The 18,855-nt window shown below is 45.6% G+C and overlaps 1 protein-coding gene across 1 annotated transcript in view; it reads right to left on the reverse strand.

Annotated features, from left to right (window-relative positions):
• Positions 1 to 1,440: 1,440 nt before the first annotated feature.
• Positions 1,441 to 18,855, reverse strand: part of HS3ST6 (heparan sulfate-glucosamine 3-sulfotransferase 6) — a 237,152-nt gene continuing 219,737 nt past the window's right edge. Inside the window, exon 2 of the mRNA XM_069647294.1 lies at positions 1,441 to 2,589. Coding sequence (XP_069503395.1) covers positions 1,965 to 2,589 — 625 coding nt within the window. The 3' untranslated portion in view covers positions 1,441 to 1,964. The remainder of the gene's footprint in view (positions 2,590 to 18,855) is intronic.

Raw genomic sequence — 18,855 nt, forward strand, 5'->3', positions numbered from 1 at the left:
GGGAAAAGACTGCGCATTTCAAATGTAATAGCCGTTGTTTTTTTTTAGAGTTGTGATCGTAGACCCGTGCTAGTATTGAGCACGCTATTTTTAATTTATATTATGCATTTTTAAATGTATCCTGGTGATTTCATAGGAACCAAATGAAAGTCTGTGCTTAAGACTAATTCTTGTTAATGTCACAATGTGCTGAGAATCTGTTTCTATTGCTGTTATTGTATTGTATTCTGATTGCTTTTATGGTTTGCTGACCGGATAAAGCTGAATTGCTGATGAAAAGTATACGCCCAGAGCGCTGTGTACGGCCACCCCCAAATTTAGACTAGGAAGATGGGGCGCGGGAGCTCTTCCTCTAACCAAGCTCTGGAACTCCCTACCGGTGGCCCTTCGGCCCATGTCAAACCACGTGGACTTCAGACCTAAGTCAAAAACCTTCTTGTTTCCACCTTGATGACTGTTTCTTTTCTGTATGGGTTACGGGATGTCTATGCTCCGGTGTCTTTCTTGTTTCTGCGCCATCGCGCCTTTCCTTAGGTGTATGTTTGCATTTTATAATTCAACTTACTATACCATACCATGCCACATAATGGATAACCAATCAGAAAGGATTTCACACACAGTCCTTTACAGCACATTACATTTTTGAATGACTTACCTGTCGAGGAGCCCCCTAAGCCTGAACGCGTGCCGGTGTGAATTAGCACCTACCTGCAGGAGTGATTGCGGCCTAGGAAACTGAGTGGCATGTGTGTCTGCATAGGTACAGTATTTGCTTGCCACCTAGTACCCAGGATTAGAATGTTACAGTCGCCAATTAATGGAATTCCTGTCTACGGAAGACACTGCATGGAATGTAAAGGAAACGACATCCTACAGGGTACCTTGCGCACGCCGTGCGTACTAGATTCTAGAAACTGGTGCATCTTGTAGTGAGAGGAACAAGAGAACGAAATTGCTTTTTAGGTAACTTTATTTCCAGGGCCTTTTTTGGTTCCCAGACCACCCCTGCGTGACCCCCTGCGTGACCTACATTGGCAAAGTAGTATTGCTTGTTGACCACTAGTGTGAAGAAGTGTGGGGGTGGGGCTGTTTCTGTGTTCTGGGAAATGTTTGAATCGTTGACTGTAATGTTTTGAATTCTTAATAAATATGTATGTACAAAAAAAACCGGGGCAAAATATTGTTGCATCCTTTCTTCAAGAATTACGCAGATGACAGTGAATGAATCCTACTGCTGTACTGGGCAGGTAAGTCGTGCGTCTAATAGTCAAGGAGGACTTTAAACACAGCCTTAGGGTCTGACTGCAACACGCTGGGATTGACATCACGTGTTCCGGCACACGTGACACGCAACTTCCTCTTAAAGCTTCCACGTTAAACACAGTCAAGACACTGATATTCCTTCCCCTCGGGCGCACCTCCGAACATTAGAAAAGCACATTTTGTAAAATCCTTTATTATTGTTTTTTTTAAATATTTAGCTCTACTCATTTTAGTATACAACTTCAAAGGTGGTGGATGGGTCAGGTATAAATTATAGCAAATAGTAAAATAGTGAAAGAACAAACAACTGTCCCCAAAAATAAGTGTTCTCCTTGGATGAGTAATACTGGTCTATGGGGCGATTGGCAGACTGGCCACTGGCTGTGGCCTCTCAGTCAGATGCCAGGAGCCTGGAATCTGATTAACCATAACTTGCCCACACCGGATGTAAGATTCACTGGTCCATCAGTAAACCTCCAACTTTTCCTTTCACTTGCAGTTCTGGCTGCGTGCCATGGTTAATGCCCGAAATCCCCCCCACCTCCCCTTGCCAAACCCAGGAACCTGGAATATTCTAAAGCATTGGTTGTGCTTCAAAGTAAGGCGCTTTTAGATGCCCCGTGTGTGGCACTAGAATCCATCTGTGCTGCCAAGCAAAGTTCAACCGGCTCTGGTGAAAATTTAAAATGGCCTCCAAACGCCTAGAGCACGTCCCAGCCAAAGTCTTGCCCTGTCATCTGGTAAAACTTCAAGTTAAAAGGTCGGTAAAAGTCCTGAAGTCGCCGGATGACATGGTCGCCGATTGGCGGGTGAGGCCGTCCCTTGGATTTTCCCAGGCACCGTGGCCGGCTGCTACCTTCAGGCTTCTTCAGGCAGGGGAAGCCCTTGGTCTCGTTGAAGTAAAAATGTTTGTCCGTAATGACCCTCTTGAGGCCCAGAAAGTCCTGTACCCGGCCCATTTCCCCAGCCGGGTCACTGACTAGCCTCTCCCCGCTGACGAAGAGGAAGTTGGAGAGTGGGAAGTACTGGAGCCAGTTGTCCAAGTGTTTGGCATAAATGCCAATCCTTATAGCGCTCCATGATGTGTCTATCAAGCCGGTGCTGGCATTTTTGAAAGCCAGCGCCTGGAAGCTGGGGAGGGTGGGCGCTTTGGAGAGAGTCTGAGTGTAGTCTGAGATGGCTCTAGTCACGGGGTTTCTCACCACCACAATCAGCTTGGTCTCCCTGGACATGTTGTAAATACGCTTCGGGGCGTCCTTGGTCACAAAGTAGCTGGGTGTTTTCTCCATGGTGATCTGCCCATCGAGACTCCTTGGCATGAGGCTCCTGCCAGAGACAAGAAAGAGAAGTACAGGGTGTGAGTCTCACGGGCACCATAGCAAATGGACTTACAAACCAGCAAATAACAGCATTATGACATCAATGAAGCCTAACATTGGAGTCCGCATCAGTGCTATAAGGACTGGCTGGCAATGACTGCAGCTGTGCAGTCATGAACTAAGCCTCCTTCATAATGCGATTGGTTCAGTCTCCAAACTAGGGACGTATTAGGATTAGGCATCCAACCGGCTTTAAAATAAGTTAGGATTTTAAAATAAGAATGTAACAAGTTATTTAAAACGTTCTTTAGATTCCTTAAACTTGGTTTCTTGGGAACCAGTCTTTCGCTAGCAGATAATGACCGCAACAAGTTGGGCTTTGGACCAATCAGAGTTTGAGATCCTATTCCCATTGTCCTAAGGCTCTTTTCTTAAGCTTTCCAATGCCTGAGTAGGAAGAGGTAGTGTCCTCCCTCCCCAAGGCATGATTCTAAGTACATTCCGGAGATTTCATAATTTCAGATAAGTTTGTGGTTTAATAAATGGACGTGGTTATAGCAACTCGTTCTCGGATTAAGGGAGACTGGCAAGAAAGGGAAGTGCAATGCAATCAAAATGAATTCCTGGGAGAGCAGGTGAGAGGAGCACGTGATCACTGGGGGTTCATTGTTCAAGTCTTATTGTTGAGAGGTGGATTTAAATGCTATAAGGGGGGGTTGGCAATTCTTTCCAGGACTCACTGATGAACGTTTCAGTTGCCAGCCACCACACATGTTACTCAAAATAACAGCCTCAAAAGGGAACTGAAGAACCGAAAGGCATGGCACAGACTAGTGCCCCATTGCGCGCGTGTGGGATTTAGTGCACCGGTGGCTTGTTGAATATTTAAGCAATAAACACCAATGGGGGGAGGGGAGCATTGCAGGTCAGGTAATGGCCGAGCACGTGATTTACAGGGCAAAGCGAAGGCCTTAGCGTGGACCCCAGCATCATTATCTGCCCATCCAACCCCCAACCGTGCAGTTGCTCTTTCTCAACTTTTATAAAAACACTACAAACCAAAATGGGTTCTATGTTCTTACATCGGCCGTTTTTTTTCGCTAAGTTTTTTTCTGACTGTTTTTTGACGAAAAACGAATTGAACATGTTTATTTTTAATTTTGGGGGTCCCCCCAATCTTGTCTTCCCTGTTATTTATTAATACCTATTGCCAGCCCTCTACCCCTTATTTACCCTTACCAATCCCCCATATTTTTCAATGTGTTTTTTCGGAAAGAAACTGCCAGGGAAAAAATAATTGGAAAAAACCAGCCAATGTAACAATGTCGTACCACTAAAATGGCTATCATGGACATAGCGAGAAGGGAACTACACGTAGTCTTCCTTGGCGGCCAATGCTGTGGAGTGGAAAGAGGGGCATGTTTAGTGTGGGGGGAGGGGAGTGAATGCAGGAGGGTTAGGTTGGAGGGAAGGTTGAGCACGAAAGGTGGAACAGGTGACAGGGCAGCTAATATGCTAGCCTCCCGCTTCTGAGGTTGCTGGGAACGAGGACGATACCAATACCATGAGGTACAACCCTCTTCTAATGTTCCCGATTGGCTGGAGGGCGCCCTGGCCCTGCTGGTGAGTGCTAATATTGCACTATGGGGCTTTTCACAAATCCATGGGTATAGGAGAACGTTCCCAGCCTTCCAATGGCTGGCCCCCTCTTACTGTGCTCCTCGGTCCTCTAAATCATGTGTGTGTCAGCTCACAATGGGTTTCTCATCGAGTTGAGGTCTTGTGGTAAGTTAGAGTTAGTCATGGTGACGTCTTTGTGTATTGTATTTTGAATTGTTCCATCTGAGGTTTGAGGCAAGGGTAAGTCAGAGAACCTTCTTTATGAATATGGCCCTTGCTGTAGAACGTATTTCTTCTTTTCTAAGGTTGCTGGACTCAGTAGTATGCAGTACTCAAACGTACCTGCTTGTTCCATAGTCAGTATTTCAACTTTGCTTCACCTGCCTCAGTTACTGAATCACTCAATTTCTCTGCGGGTAATTCATTTGACCGCGCCCCTTGATATGAGGTTTCTGGGCCCGGGCCCCGGAGAAGATAGCAACACCTTCACATGCTCTGCTTACAAGAAAGCCTGGTGACCCCGAGGACACCTTTAAGTGAAGGTGAGCTTACATTGACAAGTTGCCAATTGAGTGCAGTGCCTGCTCTGCTGAAAGATCTCCTTTCCTGCCAATTGCCTTTTGGAGATCAATGAGTGTTGTAAAGCCAGCCTCCCCTATTGGAAATTTGAAAAATATATGGCAGGTCAGAGCTTTTGGAAATCTGGTAGGGCTGAGGAACAGACCGTTGCACGTGTAATTCACTCTTTCAGAGCTCTCCCAGCATTCAAGAGACACCAGCCAACCTGACAGTCTTCCCGTTCCCCTATAGGTCAGAGTGGGCCGGGGCAAAAGAATCCTAAATCTAAATCATAGGATGACAAGAGAGAAAGCCCAGAAGAGTAAGTGCCTCTGAAAAAGCAAGCATTGAGGAATTGCTGTCAGCACATATTCTGCAACATGTGATTGTCATTCATGCACTGCATGCTAAACCTCGCTGCTGGAGAACCTTCTGCAACAGTTGATTGTCACGTATGCGCTGCACACTAGACCTTGCTGACAGCAAGCATTCTGCACCAGGTGACTGCCATTTATGCACTGCACGCTAGACCTTGCTGACAGCGAACATCCCGCAACAGGGGACTGTCACTTACGCACCGCACTCTAGAGCTTGCTGGTGGTGGATGACATTCCACAACAGGCGACTGTCACTTATGCACTGCATGCTAGCCCTTGGGGTTGGCAAACATTCCACAACAGGCGACTGTCACTTATGCACTGCATGCTAGCCCTTGGGGTTGGCAAACATTCCGCAGCAGGTGACTGTTACTATGCATCACACACTAGACCTTGCTGACCGCGAGCATTCCACAAGAGGTGACTTTCAGCTGTGCACTGCACACTTTCCGTTGCTGATGGCGTACATTGAACAACAGGTGATTGTCACTTATGCACTGCACACTAGATCTTGCTGGAGGTGAACATCCCACAATGGGTGACTGTTACACACTGTGTGCTAGACCTTGCTCATGGAGGACATTCCACAAAAGGTGACTGTCACTTACACACCACAAGCTAGACCTTCCTGGAAGTGAAAATTCTGTAACAGTTGACTGGCACTTTTATACTGCATGGTAGACCCTGCTGGTGGTAAACATTCAACATGTGACTGTCACTTAGGCATGCAGACTAGACCTTGCTGCCTTGCTGACAGAGAACATTCTGCAACATGTGATTGTCATTCATGCACTGCATGCTAAACCTCGCTGCTGGAGAACCTTCTGCAACAGTTGACTGTCACGTATGCACTGCACACTAGACCTTGCTGACAGCAAGCATTCTGCACCAGGTGACTGCCATTTATGCACTGCACGCTAGACCTTGCTGACAGCGAACATCCCGCAACAGGGGACTGTCACATATGCACCGCACACCAGACCTTGCTGACCGCGAGCATTCCACAAGAGGTGACTTTCAGCTGCGCACTGCACACTTTCCGTTGCTGATGGCGTACATTGAACAACAGGTGCCTGTCACTTATGCACTGCACGCTAGACCTTGCTGGCTGAGTACACTCGGCTACAGGTGACTGTCACTTATGCACCTCACCCTAGACCTTGCTGGCGGCAAACATCCCACAACAGTTGACTGTCACGTATGCACTGCACGCTAGACCTTGCTGGCTGAGTACACTCAGCTTCAGGTGACTGTCACTTATGCACCTCACCCTAGACCTTGCTGGCGGCAAACATCCCACAACAGTTGCCTGTTACGTATGCACTGCACACTAGACCTTGCTGACAGTCAACATCCCGCAACAGGTGACTGCCACTTATGCACTGCACACTAGACCTTGCTGGCGGAGAACATTCTGCACCAGATGACTGTCATTTATGCACTGCACGCTAGACCTTGCTGGCTGAGCACACTTGGCTACAGGTGCCTATCACTTATGCACTGCACGCTAGACCTTGCTGGCTGAGCACACCCGGCTACAGGTGCCTGTCACTTATGCACTGCACACTAGAGCTTGCAGGCTGAGCACCCTCGGCTACAGGTGCCTATCACTTATGCACTGCACGCTAGAGCTTGCTGGCTGAGCACACTCGGCTACAGGTGCCTGTCACTTATGCACTGCACACTAGACCTTGCTGGCTGGGTACACTCGGCTACCCATCTTGACCTTCCTTTAGCTGTATGCACACACTTCGTCAAACGCACCCATGACCTGACCGTCACCTCCACACTCACCTTAGTCCTGTGACCCAATTTGGCATTTCTACTCTTTGCCTCACCCATCCTTTCCCTCAAACTGGTGCCAAACTCTACAATTTCCTGGCCACTCCCTGCCACATCAAGACCTTTACTCATTTTGTTCACCCACGCAGGATTAAGACCTGTGTTGGCCTCTCTCTACCTCTCATAATCCTAAATGGTGACACTTGAGTGACCCCCATTGGAGACAACCTCATATTCCACAAGAACCTCTGAACCGTCTCCTCCATCCCATTCCTCACTGCCTGTTCTATCACTCCCAACAACACACTGTTGAATCGCTCAACCACCCCATTACACTGAGGCCTATACAAAGACGTCAATTTCCATTTAAAACCCATCTTCCTGACATACAATGTTATCTCTGCACTTTTAAATTAGGTACCATTATCACTCCACATTTCCACATGGAAGCCTTCTCTCCTGAACACTTGTTCCAGAAACTTTATTATCTCACCACTGGAAATATGTTTCAGCCACTTCACTTCCGGCCACCTTGAAAAATGATCTACCAAAACAATCAAAAACCTATGCTCCTTCCCAAACATTTCATACGGACCCAGAATGCCAATGGACACACACAACCATGCCCCTTCAGGCAACTGCGGCGACAACAACTCTTGTCGGAGCGTTTTCAAAGCCTTATCACAGTTACGACATACACCACACTCCCTAATCACCCTCTCCACCATCACATTCCTGGCTGTTCCCCAGTACCTCTCCCTCAACTTCCTCTTGGTACACGTTGCACCAGAATACCCTTCATACACTTTGTTGACAAGTTTTTCTCAAAAACACATAGGTACCAACAAAACCCCTCCCCTCAACAACACCTCATCTTCCAAAGTCAACTGGTCCCTAATTTCTCAGTACGCCTTCAAATCATCTGAAAATATTTTTTTGCATGGCCAACCTTGTTACCTCCACAGCATTACCCTTCCCAACACAGGGTCCTGCGTCAAACCATCCTTCCACTCGTCTTTTTTAATCACCACATAATCATCAGCAAAAACCTCCTCAAGAAAAGCCACCATAAGTCCCTCTTCCTCCTGTCCAACCTCCAACTTCTCTGTTCCTTCTAAAGGCGCCCTAGAAAGAAAATCTGTTATCCTGTTCATAACACTAGGTACATATTCAACTCTAAAATCATATTCTTGTACTCTCAAACACAGTCTGGCAATCCTAGGTGTGGCTCCATCATTCCTTTCACTGCAAGCACCTCCACTAATGGCTTATGGTCCGTTCTCAACAAAAACCTTTTGCCCCAGACACAGTTTGTGAATTGTTTCATTTCCCACATACATGCCAGCAACGCTCTCTCTATCACTGAATATCTACTCTCCCATTCTGTAACAGCTCTAGATGCATGCCAAATGGTCCTTTCCGCTCGCCCTTCTCCTTGAGAAAGAACTGCTCCTAACCCCTTCACACCTGCACCTACTGAAATAGTGCTTTCATCCTCCATTTAAAACCCTCCCAGATTCTTTGCATCACAAATCTCATCTTGTATCGTCTCCAAAGCCATATGACACTCCTCCTCCCAAATAAATTCCACACCCTTCCTCAAAAGTTTACGAATGGGCTCTGACACACCAGCAACATTCTTCACAAACTTGTTGTAAAATTCAGCAAGACCTAAAAATCCCCTCACTTCATCCTTATTCTTAGGAACCGGGGCTTCTCTTATCACCTTCATTGCATCCTCTTTAGGGCGATGCCCATTCCCACTAACTACATGTCCCAGATACTCCACTTCCTCCACCCTGAACTGACACTTGCTCAACTCTATTATCAACCCTCTATCTCTAAGTCTACTGAATACTTCAAACAGTCTCTTATCATCCTGGTACACTAATGTACCCTCAATCTCCTTAAGTACTCTACTCATCACCCTCTGAAATACTGCCACAACTGATGCTAGTCTGAACGGCATTCTATGGAAGCAGAAGAAGCCAAAAGGAATGATAAATGTCGTTGAACTTTGACACTCCTCTGTCAATGGAATCTGGTGATACGCTGCCGACAAGTCAAGACTAGTAAACACAGCTGTCTCTCCCACATTGCTCAACATCTCTGTGATCACTGGCAATGGAAACTTGTCCACAAGAATGTTCTTGTTGATGTCCCTAGGTCCACACACATCCTGATCTTTCCATTCTTCTTCCTCGCTACTACAATAGGATTGACCCATTCCGCCATCTGCACTTTTTTTTACAATTCCTTACAATTCCTATTCCTCCATCAAGAAGTCTTTCTAGTTCCTTTTCCACCTCTCCTCTGATGGAGAGAGGAATATGCCTTAATTTGTGAGCAACCGCTTTGGATACGACTTCAAAACAATCCTATGAGCAAATCCAGGTGAACATGCCACTTTGCTGGTAAACACCTCTGGAAAACGCTCTTCTCCGGGGCAGTGTCATGTACAAACAAAACTGGCTATTCACTCGTGGGGTCCAACCTGATGCCCAAAGCTGCTTGGTCCCACCAACCCAAGACGTCCACACCTGACCTTCCAACATATACATTGACCACAGCCACCCTTCCTTGTACTCCACTACGGATTAGAAAATCCGCTTCATAGTGATTCTGGAACCTTCAAAACCTCATGGGTCCTTGATGTTGGATCTCTTGAGAACTCCACACAAACCTGCTTTTCTCAACTTCTCCCATCTATGTTCTGAAAGTATTGTGTAGGGTGAACAGCTGTCCACCATTACCTTGACCTGGAAGCCTTCTATCCTAATCTTGCAACTCAGACACCTCATTTGAGAATGCTCCTCTTTATTCTCCTGCACAACCACTACTCGCTCCTCATCATCTGTGCTTTCCTCTTCATCATCTTCCTGAACACAGGAAACCTTTATTTCTCTCCTGCACGTCACTGCGAAATGCACCTTGAGACCACAATTCATGCACTTTTGATTAATAGCAGGAACGATTATTGAGCTGGCAAAGTGTCCAAAACAGCCACATTTATAACACCTCCCCCTAGAGGAATCCGAAGGTGGTGGCCATTGTTTCTTTTTCTCCACCCTGCCTTCACTTTCTCGTTTGGGTTCTTCCTTCTTCACATTACCCTTTTTACTTCTCTTGGTAATGACATTCACCTGGCACTGTTCTTTGCCCAAATCACATTTCCCTGCCTCTGACAAGTCACTCTTCTTCTCCTTCATGGCACGAGAACACAACAAAGTGTGCTCCACCTTTTTTGCAATCACAATGGCTTCTTCAAGAGTGGCATTTCCACACATTCATAGGCGTTGCTGGGTAACACTATTGTTCATATGGATAATTATGTAATCCTTTATCAGCTCATCTGTGCCCATCCTATCTGTGAACTCACAAGTACTTGCCAACATGCTCAGCACACTAACATACTCCTCTACTTATTCGTGCTCCTGCTGTTTCCGAGTGTAGAAGTTTAAACGATTAATCGCTATATTGGTCTTAGGTGCAAAAATATGTCTAACTGCAGAAGGGTTTTCTGATATTCATCCATATCACCCCCTCCTTGGGCCTTAGTCATAAGCGGTAAATCTATATACTTCTTCTTACCCTAGACAATGCAGCAACATTTTCTTCTAGACTGGAGACATCCCTTCATATTCAATGGCGCCAAAGTTGTTCATCCAGTATTCTTTCCACTCATTCCAGGGTCTACTCGGAGTACTTGATAACAATGTTTCTGGAGGATGGACAGTCACCGACATCTTCCCAATGCTATTCTTCAGGAAATCCCTTCAGAGATCTTCTAAACCACTTTCTCCACTGTCCGTTGCTGCCCTCTGCCTTCCCCCCGCCCAGCACCTGTCCTCTAGTGCAGGGTGAACAACTAGGAGAGACTTGACAAAAAAGATTTTTTTTATAACCACTGGGTTGAAGAAGATCAAACCGGAGCAATGATGATCTCTGTTCACTGTTTTTTCCAGGCGTCCTTGACAACCAAAATGGCCTCCTTAGGTTGCTCGATGCTCATGGGTCCTTTCCTCTAGCCTGCAAGCTCTTGAGTTCCTTGTATGTACTGCCAGGGATGAGGCCATATCTCCAATGTTTATAGTGGGTTGCTACAGCAACCAAAATGTCCCTGCCAGGTTTTCTGACATTCGCGGGTCCTTTTTCTCTAACCCGCGAGTACTCCGGCACATCAATACTTTCTCTCAGGCCTTTGATACTGCATGCCTCACCTCTCACAGCTGCTGGCACAGCAACTGCGCTTCGGCATGGGCCCTCCTTCAGGACACTCTTACCAGTGCCAGCCGCAGGGTTTTCAGCACCTGCTGATATTGTGGCTCGTTCCGCAGGCCCTCGCTGCACATCAGGCCCACTGGAACCATCCACTATCCTCATTACCAATTTGAAGTAGGTGCAGCACACCGGAATGAAGGTTGGAAGGTACGTTTATTGTACGAAACCCCTGCAGAACAACCTCCAAGTATCAACCCTCTCCACCAACTGACAACCACCCCAACATTCCACATTCCGTTCTATTGGAACATGTAGCAACTACTACAATAATCAATATCAATAAAAGAGTACGACATCAAGAGTGCAATAAGTACGTTTTAGTGTGCCCTCCTAGAAGTGCAAAGCCACCAATTCATGGAGGTGTGTGGTGGTGTATGCTAAGGAGGCATGGGGGGCATTGAGGTGCTGGATACACTAATAATTCGGAGAAGTAATGGCGCCATCAAAATTTAGGTGTGTGTAAAGTACATATTACTGTGAATACAGTACTTTACCAGCTCAGGTGGTTCAATATGATATGATAGGTTATTTATAACGCGCTTAATAGCCAGAGGTTTTTAAGTGCGGCCCCGGGGATCGAACCTGTGTTGCTCCATGTCGTTGTGCTTACAAGGCGAGCACAATCCCCCTGAGCTATCCTCCTGAGACAGCTCATACAGCAAGAAGGACCACTAGTTGTAGCTGCTCGTCACCGCAGTTACCCCTTTGGAGGCATCGAGGGTTTGAGTGTTCATGGTTTGCTTAAGAAGCTTCAAAGATTTGCTGAGCCCACCTCTGCCATACAGAAGTGTGGCAAGTGTACCAGGAATGACCACTCAGTGTGACCGTGTAGGCTATCCCCAAAGGGCATGTCCCGTTCTACGTCACAGAAATATTACGCTGCTACAAGCAAGAAATCTGACTGCTTTGGAAGTGAATGAGGATGGCCCCCAAATGTTATGCAAAGGAATAAAGTGTGGAAACCCTTATGCACTACCCTTTCGAAACCTGTCAGGGACAGTTACAAATTGGGAACGATCTTGTTTTTTCCCCCCACAAATAGAGGTCAGGAATGTCGGGAAAGCCGTAACTGTGACTGGGCCGGCGAGAGGGCAGCATTTATCTAATGCTCCCATCGAAAGAACGGACGCCTCTCATTGAAACAGGGGGTCGTCCTGACGGTAGCAATGTTTTTCACCATAAGGCCTTTTCCCCATTGCTCCATGGGCTCGCACTGCTGCCTGGGAGCTCCTTCACGGGGTGGTGATGTGTTTCCCCGTAATACATGACCCCACACTGCTCCCGGAGTTACCCATTATCAATGATTTTCCCCATAATGCTTGGTTACTCTTGCCCCTTGTGCCTCATTGATCTCACTTTAAAGTTGGAAATGGTATGAAGCATTGCACATAGCAATTTTACATCTGCTACAGTGCATATTTGATTTACAGAATTAACTGTCAACATATTGATCATTCCAGGCTATCATGCTGGATATGATTCTTTAACTCAACATTTAGTAATTTGTGTACTTCTAATGTTGGTTGGTTATACTTATTGATAACCCATTGATGGTCTTATGTGTATATTGATTTGATAATGTTGGGTGTATGCATCTACGAGCTCCTCCTTTCTCTTTTTTTGAATTAAAGTACACTATCATTTCCTTGCTGTTCTCTATCCCTAACTGCAGCATGGGTTATTGTGAGGCATGCACTCCTATTTTTGCATCTAATTTAAATGTTGTATTAAAATGAACTGTGTATTTATATGCACTTTTATGATACATTATGTGCAAATTTTTCTAATGGCTTTTTGATACGTGATGAATAAAATATGCTACTTTTATATTTTCCTTGACTTGGCATATTTCCTCCCTGGTGCTTATGATTTAAGTCATATTTATTCTTTCTTGAGTCAGGTTTTTAGTTCCCTGTGACCCATCCCTTCCTGGGTTGTTCATTTGGTTCACGGATCTCACTCCCATGCGTCAATGTTACCCACCATTGTCTTGGTTCTGGCTCCCCAGCTAGTCCCACTGCTGCCCATGATCCCCATCATGGGCAGCAGGGGAGTGAGGTCATAAAGGACTATGGGCCAATGAGGGGAGGGGGGAGGGGTGAGAGATGAGCGGGTGCAGGGATCACAGAATGGATGAGGGTGTTGGAGGGGAGGCCCAGGGAGTGCCTGGTCTAATTTGCTATTTTAAAGCGAATTTCGGGCAAACATAAGTGGATGCCGTCTGGGAGGCCGCAGCAGGGGAAGCACTCACCACTTGGTCACAGGTGAAACAGGAGACCGCATGTGAAAGAGTGCCCTGGGCTTGGGCGTGAGAGGTGCTTTGGCTCCCCAGACAAGTGCAGCCATTCACGGGCAGGGGAGGTGAGTTGGGATGGCGGGGGGTAGGAGGCATATATATAAAAGGGAAGCGATTAAAAACCCACAGAAAACTATTTTTAAGAAAAAGAGGGACCCACAGGGAGGGAAGCACACTTACCTGCTTACTGCGAGCTAAAGTGGAGAGCAGGGATGGTTGCCGGATGACTAGGCTCGCAGTAGCCAGAACGGCTGCTAATGGGGGGAACGGGGAGGGGGTGAGCAGGGGAATGAAATGGCCACGACTGGGGAAGGGGATAGCAGAAAGAGCACAAGAAGTGCCAGGTATATGAAAAAAAGACAGAGGTTGATAACCCACAGACATTTTATTTAACAAAAAGGGGGCCCCACGGGGTGGGAAGTATGGTGTGTCACCCCTCCTGGGAGCATGGTATCTCCCAGGGCTCGTGGTCATGTCACATGTCAGTGACCATGTGATGGAATCATTTAAAGTAATGTGCAGCCTCCCGCTCATTAGTACTTACCAAATGGCTACTGCCTGCTTTGTCGTTCTTACCGGCGCCATGCTGGCGCTGTGTAACTGGCTGAGGGCCTGCTGGGGAACGCTGTGCATGATGGTATCTCTCTAAGTCTGTAGAGCTCCGGCTGGGCAACTTGTTATATAAAAGGACTAATGCTTTATGTATTGTTATTGTTGTTGCTAAGTGCTAATCCCTTTTCTGTGTTCTGACAGGCAGGGCATCTGTGATTCTAGATTGGATCCTTTGTGTTTATACCATTCTGGAATGATATGTCATCAATGTTTATGCTTGGCTTTATTCAGTTATACCCTGGATGCTGACTGTGTTGGGGGTCTTATGCTTTACTGCTGGAAACTAAGTAAATAAACTGTTTCCTACTTACCTTGGCTTGCGGCTTCTTTACAATGGCGACGAGGATGGGATGAGGATGAATCCCTGCTGAAGCCAAGACCCCCAACTGCCCAGAAGAGGTGCTGGAGAAGAACAGTCCAGGGTGGCCTGCGGGACCTGGCATCCAGGAGGACTATGCCCTGAGCTTGTGGATTAGCTCACACCATCAGATGCTGGAAAAGTTTGTCTGAGGGGGATTAGGCGAGCCCTGCCACACGGGGCTTGGAGGAGCCCCGTGCCAGTCTCAAGTTTGGCTCGAAACAGAGTTGCCAGTCTCAAAAGTCTGACTGCCTGAACGTGGATGTGGCGCCGGCAGTAGCGTAATACAGGAGAATAACGAAGGCTCGCCCAGGGCCCCCTGTGGGAAGGCGAGCGAGTTGAATGATACTCAGATGCAACGCAGGTGAGGAAGTGTGCGTTCCCTGAGGATGGAAGTGTGACTTCTCAGATGAGGAAGTGTTCCTAAAATTGGGAAACTACTTTACTTATGCAGGAAGTGTGATTTCTCAGATGAGGAAGTGTTTCTAAAACATTTTGCAGGAAGTGTGATTTCTCAGATGAGGAAGCGTTCTTAAAATTGGAAGACTACTCTACTTTTGACTGGGAAAACTAGTCCCACAGAGGATCTGTCATGGGAAGTTTCCTCAATTGGGAGAGTTAAGGCTCTCAGTGACATCTGACACACCTCCACGAGTTCCTAGTTAATATTTGGACGCTGGTGCAGTGAGTGCATTCCCTTGCATTCCAATCCCAATAGAAGTTACTGCTTTTCATACTTTCTAAGAGTGAAAGACAGACATGGCTTTGTCTGGGGTACCTGGTCCTCAGGTGTTTATGCCTACACCAGGCCCACCAAAAAACAAGTGGGCCCCTTGGAAGAAAGGTTTTCTTCATTATGTTAAAGCCACGTGTGGAAATGGAATGTCAGTAGAGCGCAAAGTAGCTATGTTAATGCATTTCTTGGGCTATGAAGGTCAGAGGATATATGACACCCTTCCTGATATTGCTGAGTTAGATTTGGAAGAGGGGACAAATGATTTTGATCTAGCGTTAATCAAACTTGATAAGCATTTTGAATCAGAAACAAGCACTGTATTGGAGCGATATCACTTTGGCATGAGGTGCCAACATGAGGGAGAATCTGTTGAAGACTATGTAACTGCTTTGAGGCATTTAGCACTAAATTGTAAATTTGAGGGGTGGACTGGAAGAACATATAAGAGATCAATTTATGATTCATTGCTCTAATGATAAAATACGAGAGGAAATTTGGTTGAAGGATGATCCCAATTTAGATGAGGTTATTAGTATAGCGGAGAGAATTGAGCATACCCTGCAGTGTGTAGCGAAACTGTCTCTTAAAGAAAATAAGCCATCACTGGGTGTTGAAGTGTTGAGGGTTGGCGACAAGAAGGGTGGTTGCTCGAAGGAGAAGAAGACATTTAAAACCCAGCACAATAAACGTCATGAGAATACCCAAACCAAAGATGGAGGTGGTGAGCAACCCAACAAACGTTCTCAAAGAGATACTACCCAATTTAATGCAAAGAGAGAGGATAGATTGTGTTTTCGTTGTGGGAGTTCACGACACCTATCCACATCTCCCATTTGCCCTGGAAGACGTGTGAATTGTAGTTTGTGTAAGAAATGGGGGCACTTTGAGAATTGCTGTAAAAAATATCAAAGTGGTGGTGGGAAGGGAACACTTTTAATTGAAGAATATGATGGTATGTCGTCTGAAGAAGCTGATGTTTCTGAGAACAAGATAGTTACAGTCCACATGGTAAAGTGCTCAGGGTCTGATGAATGTGAGCATCCCTCAGCGTGGATAGAAGTAAATGGTCATTCAGTTAAAATGCTTGCTGATTCATGTTCAAAAATTACGTTGGTATCCAAAATTGTCTTTGAAAATGTAATTGGAGGTGATATTAGGCATTTAGTTCCCTCCGATAAAACACCAGGAGGATACAATGGTGATAAAATAGAAATTTTGGGATGTTGTGTAGCGGAATTCAAGTTCAAGGGTAAGAGGACACATGGGAAAATATATGTCACAAAAAGAGGTGAAACTCTTTTGGGTTGGAAGGAACAAAGGGGTTTGGGAATCACATTAGATCCCAATAGTGAGGAGCAAGTTCTCAATGTAAGTGATCCATTTGCGCTTAACAGCAATAGAGCCAAATGTGAGATGGTAGCTAGATATCCTGAAGTGTTCTGTAACAAAGTGGGATGCCTCAAGGGGATGATTCACAAGATTGAGATAAAAGGAGGGAGCAGTCCCGTTGCCTCTAAGCTTAGACCGTTGCCTCTGTCTATGCGGAAGGCTGTGCGTGATGAGTTGATAAAACTGGAGAAAGAGGGAATCATTGAGCCGGCTAGAGCGGTAGAATGGATATCCCCCGTTGTCGTGGTGAAGAAGAGTAATGGGGATTTGAGAGTATGCATCGACTTGAGGGAACTTAATCGATGTGTGGTAGTGGATCGCCATCCTCTTCCCAATATGGGAGAGTTATTGAGTAGGATAGGAAGTGCAAAATACTTTGCTAAACTTGATATGGCGAGTGCGTATCATCAAATCAGTTTAGATGAAGACTCACGAAAATTGACAGCTTTTATTACTTATGAGGGAATCTATCAGTTCAAGCGCATGCCATTTGGATTGGTATCAGCATCGTCTGTGTTCCAGAAGGTTATGGGCAGATTGTTGAAGGATGTTGGTGGAGTGTGGTGCTTTCAGGATGATGTTTTGATATGTGGGAAGGATGAGTCTGAGTTGAAGACAAGATTCAACCTGGTCCTTAAGATTTTCAAAATAAGAGGAATAACATAGAGGCTTGAGAAATGTGTTTTTATGACACAAACTGTGGATTATTTAGGTCATGAAATTTCTGAGAAAGGTTTAAAACCGAAAAGAAATTTGGTTGAATCAATTTTGAAAACACAAACACCTGTGAATAAGGCTCAACTGAGATCATTTCTTGGAACTATTGAGTTTTATCACCGATTTGTGGACAGATTTGCTGACTCCATCATTAATTTAAGAGCTTTGTTAAGGAAAGGTGTTGAATTTGAATGGAGTAACGAATGTCAGAAAGAATTCGAAGAAATGAAAAATAAAATTGACATGGCTAAACCTTTATCAATGTTTGATACAAGAAAGAAAACTATTCTGGCTGTTGATGCCAGTGACACAAGAATAGGAGTACTTACGTTGCAGCCAGATGTGAATGGCACAGAAATGATTGTAATGCATGCATCCCGCATGTTGAGAGGAGCAGAATTGAACTATTCGGTACTGGAGAAGGAAGCATTGGCATGCCATTGGGGGATAGAGGAAATGAAAAATTTTGTTTGGGGTCAAGATTTTATCCTGAGAACAGATCATAGACCACTTAAGGCGATCTTTGAAAGTAAAGGTCTTGACAAGGTTTCAAGAAGAGTTGCGGGCTGGGTAACCAGACTACAATGTCATAAGTTTGAGATAGAAGTAGTGGCTGGTAAAGAGAATGTACAGGCCGACCATGCCTCGAGGGTGAAGTTGGAAGATAAAGATGATGACAGAAGAAGTAATATGTGTAGTGAGAATGAAACGGTTTTGGCAACCGTGGAAGATATAATACAGAAACAAGAGTGGATTCAAATTCTTAAATCAAATGAAATGTGGAAGCGTATTATGGCTTTTGTGGTGGAAGGATGGCCAGAGAAAAGACTTTTAGTTGGCGCAGAAAGGGCAATGTGGGAAGTGAGAAACGAACTGTCCGCCAAAGGAGAGCTTCTATATAGATGGGATAAGTTGGTGGTTCCAGGTAGTCTGAGGAAGAAGTTAATAAATTGCGCCCACCAAGGACATATTGGAGTGTGTAAGACAAAAGAGGTTGTTAAAGCTGATTACTGGTGGCCAGGGATTGATTGTGAAATTGAGAAAGTAGTTGGTGCGTGCAATGATTGTATCAAGTCAGGTAAAAATGTGATAGCCGTAACACAGCCTATGGGAAAAACAAGTATACCAGAGGGAGTGTGGCAGGATTTGTCCATGGATGTGCTAGGTTCAGTTGACATGGGTGCTGGTAGAGGAAGATTCATTTTAGTCATGGTTGATATGTTTTCAAGATGGACGGAATTTAGGATTTTGAGGGAAGTTACTTGCTGGAGTATCATTGAATTCATGGAGGATGTGTTTGAGAGGGAGGGTTTACCTAGAAGTATACTCACTGACAACGGTCCACAATTCGTGGGGAAGTTATTTATGGAGTATCTTCACAAATGTGGAATTAAACACAAAAGAACGCCTTTGTATTGTCCTCAAGTCAACGGCATGATTGAGAGAGTGAATCGATGCATTATGGATGCCATTCGGGGAGCCAATGCATGTGGTTTGGACAAAAGAGTTGCAGTGAGAGACAGGTTGTATGCATTGAGGATGGTTCC

This window comes from Ambystoma mexicanum, chromosome 2q (genome assembly GCF_040938575.1).
Source record: "Ambystoma mexicanum isolate Mex_15411 chromosome 2q, UKY_AmexF1_1, whole genome shotgun sequence".
In the NCBI taxonomy this organism is placed as follows: Eukaryota; Metazoa; Chordata; class Amphibia; order Caudata; family Ambystomatidae; genus Ambystoma; species Ambystoma mexicanum.